The sequence below is a fragment of the Nicotiana sylvestris genome, chromosome 1 (genome assembly GCF_000393655.2).
Source record: "Nicotiana sylvestris chromosome 1, ASM39365v2, whole genome shotgun sequence".
Classification (NCBI taxonomy): domain Eukaryota; kingdom Viridiplantae; phylum Streptophyta; class Magnoliopsida; order Solanales; family Solanaceae; genus Nicotiana; species Nicotiana sylvestris.
In genome coordinates, this window is record NC_091057.1 from 94,726,497 (window position 1) to 94,745,083 (window position 18,587).

Sequence of the window (18,587 nt, forward strand, 5' to 3'; positions counted from 1 at the left end):
ATTGCTATAGCAGCTGTAGGCTTATATAATATTGTTGATTGCAAGTAACCGTCCAGAACAGGTGGAACTCGTAACTTAAGAAAATAAGACTAAGTAATTTGCTATAGCAAATTAAATTACACGGCAGTGTAAAATTTTCATTACACTATCAATTGATATAAGTCAAATCCTCCAATACAACCAAATTGAATCAAGATCACCCGTGATTCCAAAAAGACTAGCTGTACATGCATGCCAAAATTTGAACCAAAATCACAGACAAGCAGTTTGTTGGCTAAAATGGAGTGCAGAATTAAGATAGCTTAGTCAGAAGCCTAATCTTGTAAACAAAAGGTTACTTTCAGAATTAGCATCACAAAACTCAGACAGAAAAGGAATTGAAGAGAAAAGAAGGTATGTCTGAACAAGCAGCAATAAGTAGAACGAAAAGTCGAAAACCAAGCATGTATTACAAAAACAAACAATGGATAAATTTAATTTTCCAGAAGAAAACTAAAATACCAAGAGAATGCAGTTGCCTGCTTTTATGTTGTCAATTATTTCTCTAACAAGAATGCATTAAAGCTATAACCCCTGCATGTAATCTGATTCACTCAACAGCTTAATTCGCAGCTCATAACTTGTTTGATTCTGTCCTTGCAAAATACCCTCACCCTTCATAAAACTGCTCGCCATCAAGCAAGCAGAGGATAGTTATACAACCAAGAAATGAGATGAAAAAATAAGGCAATGACTTCCATGTCTCTCAGCTTTGAGTCTACTGTATCAATGTGGTTGCGCACATGCTCCATTCTATGGGATACATGATGCCAAGGGCTATCAAGAAGCATTGATGTATAAATCATGTCAAGCAGGAAATGCTGAGCACGAATTGTAAGTGTTGGTATGTCCTATATTCGTCAAGAGAATGAATTATCTCCGTATATGTCTTCGACAATCCTCACCTCATGAGCTAGCTTTTAGCTTTCGAGATTGAGTTAGATCCAAGATCCATCTTCTTAGTATGGTAACAAGCCACATCTCAACTTGTTTGGGACTGAACGCAATTGTTGTTACCCACTGTTGGGTGCCACCATGTTATATTGTTTACGCTCCAGATGTCCGGCCAAGCATGTGCGGGGTGGAAGATAATGTATTACTAATACATTCCACATTCTGTTATCTCCTTTTATGATCTTGGACAATCAGTACCTCATAAGCTAGTTTTTGAGGCTCTTCAACAAGAATCGAAATACTGGTTTCTAGACAAGCAGAATGTCTCAAGAAAGTGGCAAGCATCTGGCTTTAAGTAGAGCCCTTTTTTGTCATTGTGAAGCCGGGCGGTGAGCACATTAGCAGTAAACACACTTGATTGATTATTCAGGGCTTAAGCAGCAATCATTAAGTGGCACTTTTTTGTCATCGTGAAGCTTGAATGTTGAGCACATTAGTTGAAAGCAACTTGATTCATATGTAGTCCTTCCAAAACAACCTCGCCCAGTATTGCACCGAGTATCTCCCTCGGTTCAATTTTATTGGTGATAAAAGGGAAACTCCATTCATTTTCTAAGGGAGACAACAACAACAACAACAACAACTATCAAGTAAAATCCCACAAAAATGGGGTCTGGGGAGGGTAATGTGTACGCAGACCTTACCCCTACCCCGATAGGCCAGGCCTTTTCTAAGGGAGGCATTGAGCCTTTTTTTGTGTGTGTCGTTTTTTTTAGGGGGGGGGGGGGAATTTGAGCTCTCCTCAATGCCAGTAGCTCGATTTCCTCATGACCTTGACTCTTCCATCATCCACCACTCAGATAATTCGCAGCAAACTTCTTCGCAAATATTTGATGCTCCGATAATGAGGATTATACTCCCACAGATAGAGCATGTGAAAGATATAATGTAATAGGCTTATATTGGTATGTCATCCAAGACTCTAATGCAGTGCACGTAATCATCCCTGCAACCAACAAATATTTCCCCACCAATCATCACAGGAGAGGAGAAGATGTCTCCTCCAAGTTCATACCTAGCAAATTCCTGCACCATATCACATGGTTGATTTGCTCCGTCGGAATTCAAGCTGACTTGAACAACATGTACACTTCCAGAACTGGAGCAAACACAGACTAACCTGGCAATGACATATACACATGAGTTGAATTTCTTACTGACTTCTCTTAGAATAATTCATTGCATGATCAAACTACAGAAAATCACCTTTGAGACAGAGAAGAATCAATGCATGCCAATAGCAAGTGCTCATCCACATAGGCAGATGAAGTGATTGGATGTCCAATATCATGCTTCCAGAATAAATCACCATTTTCCTAATAAAACATGAAACCATACCCATTAGCATGATCAAAGATTTCATGCAGAGATGTCAGCCTAACATCTCTAACAATAGTTTAGCTCATCTTCCGGATGGAACAACTTGAAAGATATGCATTACCAACCCATAAAAGGAAGATAGAGAAACAGCGATATTCAGAGACAACTATGTCTCAATCTTAATCTAGTTGGGGTCGGTTATATGAATCCTCACGGACTACACTCCATTTAAGCTCACCTTAGACTCATATTATACATTATTTTTACTATTATTATTAATTTATATTTATACTTAATAATAATTAACTTATAGACTTTTCTTCAGCATCAAGAGCAAACAAGAAAATGAGGCCTCTTAATTTCCACGAGCTCTTTGAATGCCAAAAATAACGGGGATGATGTCTGTGGCTCAACTGCTTCCATGAGTTAACCTATCAGAATTAAGAACAAGCAGGAAGCTAATAATTTTGCCTTAATTTGTCGCCATTCATTTTCTCTTTACTCCGAGAACTAACTTTACGTCTTCTTTTGTTCTTCTGCTCTATTTCCCTATATCCTTATTTAATTTGACAATACATCAAACAAACAAAACATGTGAATTACTTAGGTTCACGGATTAAGAAATGTTAAATTTAAAAGCATAAGCCTTTAAATGAGATGGACACGATTTAACATGTGAATTACTTGCTCTTTTCTCTTTTGCGCTTTTCCTTATTTCCTTTTATTCTTGTTACCTTTTCGCTTTCTAAAAAAAATTGTTTTTTCTTGTGCACGCACCTGACTAATTTCATGGGATATGTATTACCTCCCATCAGCAATAGGGTATCAGGTAACTTTATTCATCAAGGCTTGGACAAATATCAAGTATCAGCTATACTTATATTATGTGTTTACCAAAATTAAAAACAGTCGAGCACCCATTACATTAAAATCTGGATACACCAGAATCGATGGTTGACGGGGGTTGTTACATGATATGGCCCAAAAGAGTCTCGGAATAACTAAATATACTTTTGGAGATTACCTATGAAGTTGTATTATGACAATAAGACCATTACTATCACACACATTGTGGTTCAACATGACATTGTTAAGCATATCGAGACTGGCAGAATTTAATAAAAGAGAGTTGAATTTGCATATTGTTTGTATGTCGTTTGTTCCAACATCACAACAAAAAGCAGATATTCTCACAAAGGCGCAGTTTCGGCCTAACTAAGAGAATCTTATTCAGCAAGATGGACATGATAAATGTCAATATCAACTTGATGGGGTGTGTTGAACTAGGAATTAATGGCTAGAAACTATCACTAGATTTTGAAAAATAAAATAGATTTGTGCATCCAAGGGTGTGGCCTAGTGGTCAATGAAGTGGGAGGAGAGCCATAAGGTCTCATGTTCAAATCCTAGCGGAAACAAAAAAGATTAGGTGATTTTTTCTCATTTACCTAAGTCTTGGTGGGCAGAGTTACCCAATACTTGTACTGGTGGGAGGCACCTAGTGTCGGTGGAATAGTCGAAGTGCGCACAAGCTGGCCCGGACACCGCCGTTATTAAAAAATATATAGATTCATTATCTTGTAGGTTTAAACATTGTAAATTTTAACAGCAAAATAGAGAGATCTATTGGGGTAAGCTATGTAGCTCAGAGCCTTCAAAATCCTTGTCACACCAGTGTCAATTAGATGCGATTTAGGTGTTGGTGTAAACTTGTTCGGACAACAATGCCAAAATTTGGTCTTCAAGAGAGAAAAAAACCATCAGCATAGCATGCTCTTTATATGCCATAATCATAAGCTGCACAAGAACAACTGAAGTTCAAGATCTTTACCAAATCAAAGGAGTACACACTGCCATCTCTTGAACAAACAAGCACCTGTAGAGATTTAAACAAAGAGAATATTCATACTCACGAACATTTAGATTTTGAGATACTACTTACTGAAAATAAGAAAGGCTTTCGACATGTAAAGAAAGGAAAACTAAAATAGTAGAAATAAACTTGTGAAAGGCCTAAATAGGCCAATATCTTATTCATAAGATGAAACTTTCAGGGTGACGACAATGGTGATTGAGAAGTAGTGAGGTCTTCTCACCAACTGAAGACATAAGTGGACATAAAACTGAAAGAAATGATAAATCAATGTCAAAAATAGAAGTGGGTCAAAAAAGTGTGCAGAGACATTGAGAAATTGAGTTACGGTTCCTAAACTAAGGCCTTCACTTAATGGCAGGCATCCTACTAATTCGAAGCAAAACACTGGGCAGGAAATTTTTAGATGTGATATTTGGTCTTTAAGAGTATTGCTCCATCCTCACCCTCACAAAGGAAAGGGATACCATAAGACCCCTCAGACTCTACACACATCACGACTTTCATGCTTGTTTCCCTTACCGAAAGGTTAGTATATACTCAAGATGAAAAGTGTAGACAGTGAATAGACCAACATGTGTCTAAGTTTCCTTGTGGATGGTTCTCTTAACATAATATTACTGTGGTTGTATCAGATTTATAACTGTGAAGATATTATAGGGAGAAAAAATCACCTGTGAAGTTAGTGCACGAGATATGCAGGGCCCAGCAAATATTGGGCCAGCTGTACTCACCTATTCCACAAGCAACACATAAATAGATAAATAAATGATGAAAATTGAAAAAAGTACATCTCACAGGAATAGACGGAAATGCATCAACTAAAGATCATATGTCCTATTTCATTTTGTATTGATCAAATTTATACAATCAAGCGGAATAAGCATTCATGCTCCAGTAAATTGTTTTGCGCCAATTGTCTTACAGCCACATCATCCTATTTACAGATGCTCACATCCCAACCATGATAATGGGAAAATGGTCTTATCTCAGCTCTAAAGGGTTGGCTTACAGATCGTGTAAGAGGGGAAGGTAATTTCAGGATAATTACCCTTGAAAGGGGGGAAGGTTTCATAGGTAAGGAATCACAAGGATTTTGATGAAGTAAAATATATCCATTGATTGATGGGATAAAATTGGAAGGCAGAACTTGACTTTCAATAAGATGAAATGAGTAAACATAATACATCAAGTTCATTCCCGTAGGTGAGAAGCAGATGATCTGAAAGAGGTGCTTGAGAATTGGTGCAGACTTGAACTGAGCAGTAGGAAACATAATATTGAGCTAGCTAAAACTTATCCTCCTAATGCGATAATAACATCAGACTTAAGCTTTGATACAGAACAAATAAATGGATGGCTCCAAGAAGCTAAAAGAGTTCACAAAGTGTTTCTACAATTTTTTGCCAAGGAAAACTTAAAATTGAATACTAGCATAAATTCATACTACAAAAGAGAGTTTTCTTTAGGTTAATCTACAAGGTACAGAAGATTTCGTGAAAGCCACATTATTATGCAGAATTCTGTAATCTAACAGAAAATACACAAATATGCTCCGTTTTTTTTTTGTTTTTTTTGAATTGGTAACTATTGTATATATTAAAAACATCAGTACATAGGTTGCACTGAAAACCAAATTTACATGAAGAGGATTAGTAGATGTTCTAATTTGAGACCTAGCAAGATCCTTGTATGTCTATGATTGTCAATGTATCTTCTATGTAAATCTGTTTGCACCAAAAACAAAAAAGAAGAATACAATTGAGTTTGATCTTCTGCACTGGATTGCTTCTATCTTCAAAACATCTCGCGTTCCTTTCCCTCCAAACTGTCCACCAGATACAAGCCGGGACAGTCCTCCATCTATCTCTACTAGTTGCTTCAGCTCCAGCTTCTTCCCAGCTATAAAGGACATCTTTAAGCCTGTATGGCATTGACCATGAAATACCCCTAAGACTAATAAAGATTTTCCATAGTTGGTCTGTAATCTTGCAATGTAGAAACAAATGTGTGACAGTTTCAGCATTTTCCCCGCACAGAAAACATCTTGAGCACAGAGAAATTCCCCTTTTTATGAGATTATCCTGGGTTAATACCGCCTCCTTTGCTAGTAGCCAAGTGAAGCAAGCTACCTTGTATGGAATCTTTGTTTTCCATATATGTTTCCAAGGCAATGGGTCCACCTGTTGATTATTATGATTCAAAATCTTATATGCATCCTTCACCCGGTAAACCCCTCTGTTGTGCCTCTTCCACCAAAGTGAATCAAAACATTCCTGTAATCCTTTAAATGTTTCCAGCTCTTTGTAAAGGTCAGCTAATCTTGTTATCTCCCCGTCATTCAACTGTCTTCTTAGAGCGATTTCCCATCCTTGATGACTCCTCATATCAGCTACTGTCTTATGCTGGTTTTGTGCTAAACCAAACATATCGGGGTATCTTTCCTTTAAGCTTCCGTTTCCTAACCAGTTATCATTCCAGAATGATGTGTTCCTTCCGTTGTTCACTCTTATGGAGGAGTGATTCTTCATTATAGGCCAAAGTTCTCTGATGGATTTCCACACACTTACTCCATATGATGTTCTGACTTTTTTTGACACCCAGTTATTTTCCTCACCATACTTTGTTTTGATCACTTTGCCCCATAAAGATTGGGGTTCTTGAGAGTACTTCCATAACCATTTCATTCTAAGAGCCTTGCTATGATTCTTCAAATTCCTTATTCCTAAACCACATTGTTTTTTATCCATTGTGAGTGTCTTCCATTTAACTAAATGGAAGACCTTTTTCTCCTTATTACCTTGCCAAAGGAATGATCTTCGGAGTTTGTCCAATCTCGGTAAAATGCCTGCTGGAATTGGGAACAAAGACATCATATAAGTTGGAAGTGAGTCTAATACTGAGTTGATTAGAACTAGCTTGCCCCCCAATGATAGGTATTGTGATTTCCATCTTGACAGCTTCTTCTCACACTTTTCTATGACTGAATTCCAGATTTCTTTTGATTTGGATCTTGCACCAAGAGGCATCCCAAGGTAAACAGTTGGTAGGGACCCAACTTCTCCTCCCAATATCTGTGTCAGTTGCTCCATGTTGTTAACTTCATTAATGGGAAAAATATTGCTCTTTCTCCCGTTGATGTGTAATCCTGAGACTCCCTCAAATAAGACCAAAATGATTCTTAGGAATCTAAGTTGGTCCTTTTCGGCATCAGGAAGACTAGAGTATCATCAGCATATTAGAGATGTGTGATCTCTAGATTGTTTGCCCCACTCCTGTTTACCTCAAAACCTTTAACCCATCCACTGACTTTAGCGTTTTGATCATATTGTTCAATCCTTCCATGGCTATAATGAATAGAAAGGGAGATAAAGGATCACCTTGTCTTAGACCTCTGTGTGAATGGAAAAAACCTTTAGGAGATCCATTTATGAGAATGGAGAATTTTACAGTAGATATGCAAAATTTCATCCACCTATTCCATTTCTGCCCAAAACCCATTAGTTCTAACATTCTGAGTAGGAAGCTCCAATTTACATGATCATAGGTCTTCTCAATATCTAATTTGCATAAGATTCCAGGTTCTTTCTTTTTTATTCTTGAATCCACAGCTTCGTTGGCAATCAACACTGCATCTATTATTTGTCTTCCTTTGATGAAAGCCATTTGTTGAGCATCGACAATTTTCCCTACCACCCTCTTAAGTCTTTCGGTTAAGACTTTTGAGAGCAATTTGTAGAAGCTCCCTATCAGACTGATCGGTCTGAAATCTCTCAATTCTTTCGCACCTGTCTTCTTTGGAATCAAAGCTATATATGTTGCATTGAAGCTTTTCTCAAACATCTCCTGAGAATGGAAGTTGTTGAAGGCCGCCATGATGTCTTCCTTCAAAATGTCCCAACACTTTTTGAAAAAAACTCATTGTGTATCCATCCGGACCTGGGGCCTTGTCACTTGCACACATCTTCAGACAGGTCAAAACTTCTTGTTCCTCAAAGTTACTCTGTAAAAACTCCCTTTCTGATTCAGAAATTCTTGAGCTATTTTCGAAATTGACCGTTGGTCTCCACTCTTCAGGTTCTTTGTATAACTCCTTGTAGAATTCAGTTATCTCAACCTCTATTCTGTCTGGATCCTCGACTACTTCATGTCGAATCATTAGTTGATCAATGTTGTTGTTTCTCTTGTGTGCATTTGCAGTGCGATGGAAAAATTTTGTATTCCTGTCCCCTTCTTTGAGCCACAGAGCTCTTGATTTTTGTCTCCATACAATTTCTTCATTCTTGAGTTGTTCCTCAATCTCCATTAGAGTAGTTGATTCCTCCTCTGTCAGCGCTCTTAGTTGTTGTGTTGTCTCAAAACCTGCTAGTTGACTTAGCAATTTTGATTTTTGCAGTCCCAAATTACCTTCATAAACTCTGCTCCATTCTTTTAGCTTGCCCTTGAGAGCTTTTAACTTGCAAGCTAAAATGTAATCTGGTCTTCCTGAGAATTCAAAAGATGTCCACCAGTCTCTAATTCTGTCATCAAAACCTTCCACATTCAGCCACCAATTTTCAAACTTAAAGTATGATTTAGCTTGTTCCCACGCACCACAGTATAGAGCCACAGGTGAATGGTCCGAAATCAACCTTTGTTGGATAGTTTGCTTGATGTTTCTGAAGCTTTCATCCCATTCTTCTGAAATGAGAAATCTATCAATTCTTGAAGCGGCGGTATGATTGTCCCCTTTGAACCAAGTATAGTAGCCTCCTTCAAGTCGTAGATCTATCAACTCCATATCTTCTATAAAATCCGAGAATTCCACCATCTCTTTGGACCTCCTTGAACATTCCCGTCACTGCACCAATTTCTCTCCATACTATTTTCCTTTCTATTCTACAATTTGGGGCATACACTCCTGTTATGTGACATTGAAAATTCTGTAAAAGAGCCTCGAACTTGCAAGTCAAAGTGTATGCACCAGTCTGTAACACCTCCCCTTTCCATACTCTGCAATCCCATAATAACAAAATCCCCCCTCTCGTGCCGCTAGCTTCTAATCTTGCATACCTTACCCAACTACCACCCTATATTTGACTGACTATTTCCTTGATATCTCACTCCACTTTTGTCTTTTGCATGCATATAATGTCTGCCCTCCAGTTCTGCACTTGACTTTCTATGATCTCCCTTTTTTTCTTGTCGTTTAATCCCCTTGCATTCCAGGAAATTACTTTGATCTTCATATTGAAATGATTGATAGATCTCTTCCCCTACTCCTTTTTCCCGTCACTCTTGAATTTGACATCAAACGAAGTGAAACCTTTTAATTCCAGTGATCCTTTGAATCTTTGTTTCTTCACCTCCAACTCTGTCTCCACCCTTCTAACATGTCTGCAACTGTCAATTTGCATTAACAACTCCAATGCTTCTTCTTCATGGCCTTGAAAATCTATTCCAAACATTTTCCCCAATTTGATCATATTTTGATGGACCCATACTGTTGCATCCATGTCTTTATCCATTAATGGATTGTGTTGCTGAACTGCTATAGGATTCACCTCCTCGATTTCCCAATCTTGGATAGAGCTAAAGTGCTTTAGTTGTTCCAAAGCACTTCCAACTTGATCTTCCCCCATATTTGTGTTTATGCTCTGCTCCCTGCCTTCTGTTCCAGTCTTGCTATCTCTGCTCCACCTTCTGGCTGACTGCAACTGTTAAGTGTTGCCTTTGGCATACTTTCAAGGTTTTCATTGGGGATTGGATCCCCTGGAGTGGACTCTTTTGCCTCCAGGTAAGAAGGTCCTCCCATTTCTTCAATACAAGGCTTCAGCCTAATATCATCAGAAAACTCACACGAGAGATCATTAAAAATGACTTGTGCAGCCAAGTCGGAGTCATAGGATTTCAGCTCGTTGTTTGTCACTTTACTGCTCTGATTCATCGAACTCGAACCTTGTGTAAGTTGCACACTTGCCTTTCCTTTATCAGTGTTTTGCAATATGGTGCACCCCACTTGATTGTTCAAATATCTCTCTATTTCAAAACATTGTTCGTTATCTTGCATCTTCAGCTCATATCTTGTTTGTCTTTCATCCCAGATTGGGATGAAAAATTTGATACTGTCTCTTTCAATCCCAACCTCATTGGGAATCTTTCTGCCATCACCAACAATTTTAATTCTTGCCCACTTAAGATGATATTTGAGATCAGTTTCTTCTTCAGTAGCTATCCATCCCCCACAGAGATTTACTATTTCTTTGAAGATCTTTTGTGACCATAGATGTAAAGGAATCCCCATGGCTCTAATCCAGCATGTTTCCTCGATTTGTGAGTTTGGAATGCATCCAGCAGTATGACTCCACCATTCCAGATGAAGCTTGAACTTTTTCCAACTCCATTCTCCTTGCATAATCTGCTCTGCCATGAATTAGTTTGGAAATTCAAAAAGAAACATGTTGTCTGTCATTTCATACATGTTTACTCCATATGCTTTGTTCCATGACGCACTAGCCCATCGCCTTATGTCTGCTAAAGTGGGTCTCTCATTGATTTCTTTCCCAAAAAACCCGACAATGCATCTTTTTAGTAAACCAGAATCCTCGCTACCTGTCGGTTCCACAACAGAGGTATCTCCATTGTTTATGTTGACCTTTACCTCTCGAAGGGTATTGGATTGCCATTTACTCTCCTTGATTGCTTTGACATAATAGTAGTTGTCCACAGTGATTCTAGGTGGGGCTGTGGGATTCATTTTGGGGGTCTGATGTATGAATCTTTCTATCTTAGCTGCTATGTCTTTCCAACCTGCATTCAAAGCTAACTCTGGAATTATAATAACAGACCTCCCTTCTCCCTTCAGTGACAGAATGCTCATGTATCTTCCATGAACGTTGAATTTCCTGGTACAGAAATGTTCTGTCATATGTTCCTTGTACTTCCATCGCTTCACTAAATTCATTTGATCTGTCGACGCTTCTTTAAGTACAAAACAAATCCATTCCATTACCTTTCTGCCCATGGATGAACGTCTCATCATGCTGCGGCTTCTCTCCACCCATTCGAACCATACCTCTTTGTTGGAATTCCATCTGGTGATGTCAAAAGATTTGAATCCTGCGTTGAAATAAATCCGGTTGTCTCCCATATTGTACAACCCAACTGTTCAGGTTATGGAAATTATAAGGAGTATTTGATAGTCATCACAGTTGAGGTAAAAGAAACTGAAATTTGGGCTAAAACAGAGGTTTCCCGCTCCCGGAAAAATAAAAGTCGTCGGAAATCTGAAAAAATTGTACCGATCTGGTTGGAATTAGCAGTACAGGAAGCTGTCCAAAAAAAAATTTGAAAAGCTGCCGGAAATTGGCTCACGCGCCCGGCGCGTGGTGACTGGGTCGCCGGAAAGTGCCGCGCGTGGAGGCTGCTTCGTCGGAAAAATTTCAGTGGAGTGGTCGGAATTTCGAGGGCTGTCTAATGGTGTTCATGGAAAGCTAAAAATTCTTGTACTCAGGCTCCTCTGGGAGTGTGCCTGAGAGCTTGAGATTCTAAAGTGAAAAGTTATGAAATTCTAAATATGCTTCGTTTTAGGTGCATTGGTTCTTCTATTTGGAGTTGCCTATTTCGTGCAGGTTTTAACTAGTTCAGTTTCACCACAAAAAAAAAAATGATCCTCCTTATATCCACGTAACAAGAGGGAACGTGTGGAGTTCAAGGAAATTAATATTGTTCTACCTTCCAGATGACAGATCCCTCAGTGCCCAGCGAAACAACACTTCCATCCACCGTGCAACATATAACTGCAACACCACAAGCTAAGTTATGTATTTGACATCTGAAACACACACCATAACAGCATGTACTACCAATCATCCAAAATTTAGACAACAATGCATAACATCATAAAAATAAGAGGGTGTTTGGATTGGCTTATAAAAAGTAGCTTTTAAGCTAAATGCCAAAAGCCATAAGTTGGTAATACCCAATTTTTGGCTTTTAGCTTATTTTGTACTTTTTGTGCCTAAATGTAAGTGCTTTTAAGCACTTTTTATCATTGTCAAACACCACACAAACTAAAAAAGTGCTTAAAAGTCAATAAGCACTTAAAATAAGTCAATCCAAACACCCTCTAAATCATAACAAATATGAATAAACTTGTCCAATCAATAACTTAGCACACTCTTATTCTTTGTAGCCCTAAACATTTACACACAGCTCTGGATGCCTTTATAGACCCCTACCAACCAAAATGTTAATCAGCCAATTCTGCTCAATATCTACTCCGGAAAAATATATAGCAAACCAGGATAAATTGACAATGACACAAAACAAGTACCATTTCCAGATGAAGGGTTGATTGAAAGTGACCCAAAAATAGGAACTCCCAATTCTTGTACCCATATTTGATAAAATGGAAGAGCCTGCAGAGAGAGAATTGCTTAACAGGCTTGCAAAGAAGCAAATATTAGCAATATTACGAAAGTATAAGAAGGTAATGCTTGGATGCCGCGAACAAAGGAAGCTTATGCTCATACCGTGGAGCAATACATATCCCATCCCACCCCAGAGTGGAGATGTTGGCAAGGAAAAGAAGACCAAGGATGGTAAGAAGAGCCTTAGGCTAGAGAGATATTCTATCTCAAATTCTATAACGTACATACACACACACACACACACACACACACACACACACACACACATATATATATATATATATATATATATATATATAAGAATATCTTTTAGCAAACAGCCTAGCTTTAAAATAGCCAATATTCTAATCTGGTACTACGTTTTTTCAATAAATTAATAAAATTTTATTAGTGATGGGCAAAAGACACCCGTATACAAGAAGTATACCAAAAAGTAGAAAATCTTACCAAAAATATGGCTTCCTACAAATGATACCCAATCTTCTATATTTATAGGAACCTCTGGTACTACTTTAATGGTATGTTTCACATAATGGAGACGATGTTTCTGGCAAGGTCTTATGATCTTACCTCGCATCTTAAAATGAGACCAAATCATATCATACAGAACAGAACTACCAAAAATGCAGCCAGTAAAATAAAATCTTCATTTTCTTTCTACAGCTTAGATTATCTGCTTTCACATGTCATATACACTTATTGTTTAACCATAAAAGCAAGTAACTATTTTAGTAACATATAAGGCCATGTGACCAAGGGCATGGAGCTAACATGGACCATAGATGATAGTATGAAATTTTTGGACACCGAAAAATGTTGCTATTACTATTATCTAGCAGAAGATGAGATCTCTCTAATACTCAACAGGAAATTAAATTTAATGGCCGAAACAATTTGCCCTATGAATCTACAAAATGTGCAAATTGTCATAGAGGTACGAGTTATGAGATGAAGATGGCCCCGAATTACTTTTCTTCCACTTGGTCGATCATTACTTATATTTCATAGGAAAAATAAGAGAAACATATTTAAAAGAAATATAAATACATCTCCGCACCCTGACAAATAAAGCTGTTACTCTGCCACTAGTGGATGCCACATAGAGCTTTTCATGCACCTACAAAGTTTTTTAAAAGAAAAGGTTAAGAATATAAGAAGAACAAGTTGCTTAAAGAAGGCAGAAGATCGATGTTAAGTGCTGAGACGTTGCAAAGTGGTAAATATAATTGTTCCAAAACAGTCTGGTATACAGGAAAAGCATATAATAACGTGCAATATAAGGTAATCTGACCAAACATCTAATGAAAATCGCTTCATTGGGGTGCAATTCTGTTGAGATGGAAGACATAAGATGTGATGAGGGCATAAAAGCAAATCATTCTCGTAGATCTCACGGAAGGTTTTGCTAATTAGCCCTTTAAGACATGTACAGCCACAAGTTAACATGTTATGCGAAGTGCCAGAAAATTCCAAAAGAATGGGTCTATCTACTAAGAAGGACATTCAGATCCACCTCATCAAGTGCAGGTGCACCAAATATGCTACCACCACATCGGATTTTGTAAACACAACACTGATTCTCATAATCAAGGGCATAGAGATTATGGTCGTGCGATCCACACCTGCAGTCAATTATACGAAGACAAAAGAATGAGTAGTATAGTTGCAGTAAAAGAATGCTAACTGTATCAAGATGGCAAGAAAACTTGGGGAACCGATCAACAAAAAACCATTAGAGCACATGTATCTATTTATTCTCATCGGTAGATCATGCCAAATTTCTTCATTTTCTCTTTAGATTCTAAGTTTGGACTAATGAGATCTTGGTAAATCTAGGACGTTAAAAGGTACTTGGACTATTGAAAGACTTCTCTAATAGCAACATGAGCTCTCCATAACTCTAGGAGTCAATTGGCACTTGGACAGTTGAGAGACTAGATCCAAAAAGCACCATGGGCTCTCAGTAATTCTAAGAAGTCAACACAGCATACATGGGCGGGCATAGAAACAATGGAACCTAGCTGTACTGCTCCCCCAGCTTTTCTGTGATAGGTAACAGCACCCAGCTGCTAATGCAACAAAATGAATTTAGAGAATGAGATCATTAGGACATTGTAAGAACACATGTAACATGAGGCGTTTCAGGTGAGGTAGAATCAAATGAAATCTCCAGAAATGTAAGGACATTAAGAAGGCAAAACAACGCCCATTCCTTTTCTGTATTTACTGGGATTTTGCCTTCCCAAGCCCCCTCTCCGAAGTTGAAAAAAAGGGCATATATGCACTGATATGCCACGAGAATAGAAGAAATAGACAAGCTTCAGATGTAGTAGAAAATGTTTGCAAGTTTTATCAACCAGGATAAAGAAGCAGAAAAATTACCAGACCAAGTGCCTCTCTTTGTCAACAACTGGCTGCGATTTAACCTTAAAATTTCAGAAGTTGAGCACAAAATAAATGTCCAACAACAGTCAACAAAAAAAATTCAGTAAACAGGAAAGAAAGCTAATTTCCAACAGACTATTATGATTAATATCAACTACCTTTTGTAAATTACCCTTCAATTGGTCTACAATCACCAATGGATGATTAATATCCACCTCTTGTAATAACACAAGAGTCCATAAATTTTAAAAGTCAAAACTGCATCTTTGGTACCTAGATTTCAAGGGTTGTGCATTTTTTGTCTTAATTTATCAATTATGCACATAATACCTTAATTTGAACATTTAAGTGCAAAGATTGGATCTCATCCTAACGGTGGTAACTTCCTGATATAAAAATTTATGCGTCTTGGATATGACACATTTTTTATACAAATTGACGTCAAACCTCTAATAATGCAAACAATCCTTCTGATATACTATTACACCTTAGTTTATTTTAAAATATTTATGAAAAGTGAATTTTAAAGTAAATTGAGATCCTATCTCAATTACATGACTTTTCAAAAGAAAAAAAAATTAACAAATACTCAAGAAACCAGTAAAAATTCTCATTCTTGAAAAAACTTTTCTGTGCTATTTAATCAAAATTCTACTGTAGTTAAAAAAAAACACCTCTTAAATTGAACAAAAAAAATCTACAGGATTGTAATATTCTTTTGTTTGATTATCTAATATTCAGTTGAAAATCAAGCGAAATTACAATCATTGAGATAGATTTTACTTTACATAAAAGAACAGACTCATTTTTTACCATACATATGTTAAGACAAAAACTAAGGCACGATACTATATTAAGAGGAACTGAATACGTACTAGAAGTTTGGCTTTAATTGATGACTCCATCCACAAAAAGAAAATGGATATACAAGTGAAAACAGACTTGGAACGCTTAAAAGATTACAAATAGGTTAATTCTCTTTTTTCCACCCAAAAGTTTACAACAATTAGGATGACATCGTATTTTGCATGTTATGTTAAAGCTAATGTACTTACAAACTCAAAAAAGCAGAACAGAAATGCACTACCTGTAAAAATTAGGCACTAAAAATGCAATTTTACTAAATAATTTTTACTGGCTATGAAACCTGGCATTTCATATTATGTTTATTTTCTATGAACCAAAGCAACCAGGCAACTTCACCTTGCACAAATATTTTACATTTTCCCATCACTACAAAAGTTCAAGGCCCAAATTAACAGATTGGCACCAAACTATATGTTGTTCTATAAAACTCATCATTCTAACAGAAAAAGGAAAAAGAAAAAAGAAAAAAAAAGGAAGCTGTCTAGATATGATCAGTGTTTATTGAAATCCAAGCCCACAAACTCTACAAAACTGTATTCAGGCTATTCCTGTAGATATTGTATTTTTTGTACAGGGACTGAATTTGGAAGGTTCACCCAAAAAGAAAAGATTGAATTGGGCAGGCCATGGATTCCTTGATCCCTTCACACTTCCAGACATGAAATACTTCGAGGGAAACAAATACTTTAGGCAATATGCGATCACATTATTACTGTCGCTCCTCTGTTAACCTTAGGTTTAATGGTTTGTAAGCAGCAAGGTCTTAAAATGCTATTGTCTGGAGATAGGAAAAGGCAGCTTCTGAAATTATTTGATAATACTGTATAAACGTATGAATGTAACTCTCCAAGATATACAAATTTTAGAAACTCCAACACCTAAAACCCTAAATCCAGGGAAACTTGACTTCCACAAACTTGTTACCCAAGTAATAATTTAAGTAAACACAATAACAGACATCCTAAAATAACAAGGAAGCCTTTGTGACAGGAAATCCTAAATTAAATACTAAACCTACAGTTTCGAAGTAACGAGTGTTACAGCTCATCAATAATACTTCTAAAGTAATGGTTAAAGTCGCCACTATTAATCCTTCAGCACTTTTGGCAGACAAGCGATAACTATTATAGTTTAGGCCTTTGTGGCAGCTAAACTGCATCATATTAATGCTTGCCTAATAGATCAAGCTAAACCCTTCTCTAATTATGGTATCTTTCTATCATAATCAAGAAGTGCAATGGAAAAGGTAATCAACATACTATAATTACTGAATACAGTAAATGTAATCATACCTCTCCATGTGTTTGAAAATTCCAACAAGGGATGCCATTTGAAAAATTCAGAAAATAAATATTTCCATCATAACATCCAATAACAACCTGTAAGTGAGATCCCTATCAGCTGAAGTAAAACTTACAATCTAGAAAACTACGATAGAAAAAAGTTATCATCTATAACCTGAGAAAAGTCATGTAGAACTGCTGCTGAACTCTCAACACGTCCTTCTAATTTGATCTCCCACAAAACAAGACCACTAAACACATTTGCAGTGAAGTAGTATAGTCAGATGCTTTTCATCAACCAAGCCAGAAAACCATCTCAAATTAAGCATAAAATTGCCCATCTATCGATAAAGAAACAGAAAGCTAGGGTCGAGAAATAAGAACTGAGTCAACAATGCAGCCATCCACAGTAAGCATTGCTTGGACTAGTCCACAAGGAAGTCACCTTTCTCACAGCTCAAGCAACAATGGCAAAGGTAAACCAAAACGACCAAGCATACACGATCGTAGGCAAAACCAAATTTTGAATAACAAATTGCAAATATGGAACAATCACAAGCAAACAATACACACAGAAATGTAAAATAAAAAGCAATGAGAAGCTTTCACTCAAGATGGGATGTACTTAATTACCAAAAAGCCTCTCATACTATCGACATAAGTGACAGCAGAAAATGACAATAAATAACCACAGTTATACACATAATGTTAACTTCATGAGAAAAATCCGCTAACCAATGTTAGATAAGTTATGTAAATACATGAGACTTAGATGTATGTAATATATAAAAAGTGTATCGAAGCCGCAAGAAGTATAACCATAAACCTTGAAATGTTTGAATTTAAAAGGATCAGTCGCATGACATGCTGCTTCACAAATTCTTCCTATCTTTCTCTTATTTTTCACATGGTATCAGACTTTTGGTAAAATTAGTTGAGCATTCACTTGCAACAGGAGGAGAAGAAACATCTCGTGGCCATGCATTCCACGACAACCATCACAGTTGTCCCAAACTTTTCTTGTTGCTCATATGTGTTGCGTATCAATCAGTATCACCAGGATAATCATATGAACGAAACCAAGATATTGCATCTTTGTTAGAGGCCCACATGCCCTTCACACTCACACAGTGCGCGCATGACCAGCTCTAGCCATATTCTGCTAATCTCTTTTTTTTATGAAGTAAGGTATTGCATTATAGGCATCAAGAAGATGCAAAAGGTTACAATAGAAAACTTGGTTAACTCTTAATACAAAAAACCATTCTAGAGCAGGGAGTTAACCTAGATCAAAAGACAATGGCTACTAAACCATTGAGAGAGAGCTAATGAAATCTAAGAGGGGAATAATATCATTAACAGGGGAAAGGTTACTCCAGCTGAAAAGACTCATCAACATTTACACTTCAGGTTACAGTTGGAAGTTGAAACGCCGTCAAAATCTATGTTGCTCGG

The 18,587-nt window shown here is 37.2% G+C and overlaps 1 protein-coding gene across 5 annotated transcripts in view; it reads right to left on the reverse strand.

Annotated features, from left to right (window-relative positions):
• Positions 1-418: 418 nt before the first annotated feature.
• Positions 419-18,587, reverse strand: part of LOC104216533 (putative acyl-activating enzyme 19) — a 29,035-nt gene continuing 10,866 nt past the window's right edge. For 3 of the 5 annotated variants that reach the window (XM_009766599.2, XM_009766600.2, XM_009766603.2), the window contains exons 7-17: positions 17,308-17,383; positions 17,142-17,228; positions 14,980-15,023; positions 14,111-14,219; positions 13,655-13,714; positions 12,501-12,585; positions 11,900-11,964; positions 4,861-4,920; positions 4,145-4,189; positions 2,200-2,309; positions 419-2,113 (exon numbers count right to left, since the gene is read on the reverse strand). In XM_009766599.2, the coding sequence (XP_009764901.1) occupies positions 1,891-2,113; positions 2,200-2,309; positions 4,145-4,189; positions 4,861-4,920; positions 11,900-11,964; positions 12,501-12,585; positions 13,655-13,714; positions 14,111-14,219; positions 14,980-15,023; positions 17,142-17,228; positions 17,308-17,383 (964 nt within the window). In that variant the 3' untranslated portion in view covers positions 419-1,890. Of the gene's footprint in view, positions 2,114-2,199; positions 2,310-4,144; positions 4,190-4,860; positions 4,921-11,899; positions 11,965-12,500; positions 12,586-13,654; positions 13,715-14,110; positions 14,220-14,979; positions 15,024-17,141; positions 17,229-17,307; positions 17,384-18,587 lie in introns of those variants that run through there. The other 2 variants (XM_009766601.2, XR_011404898.1) reach the window with 2 other exon arrangements.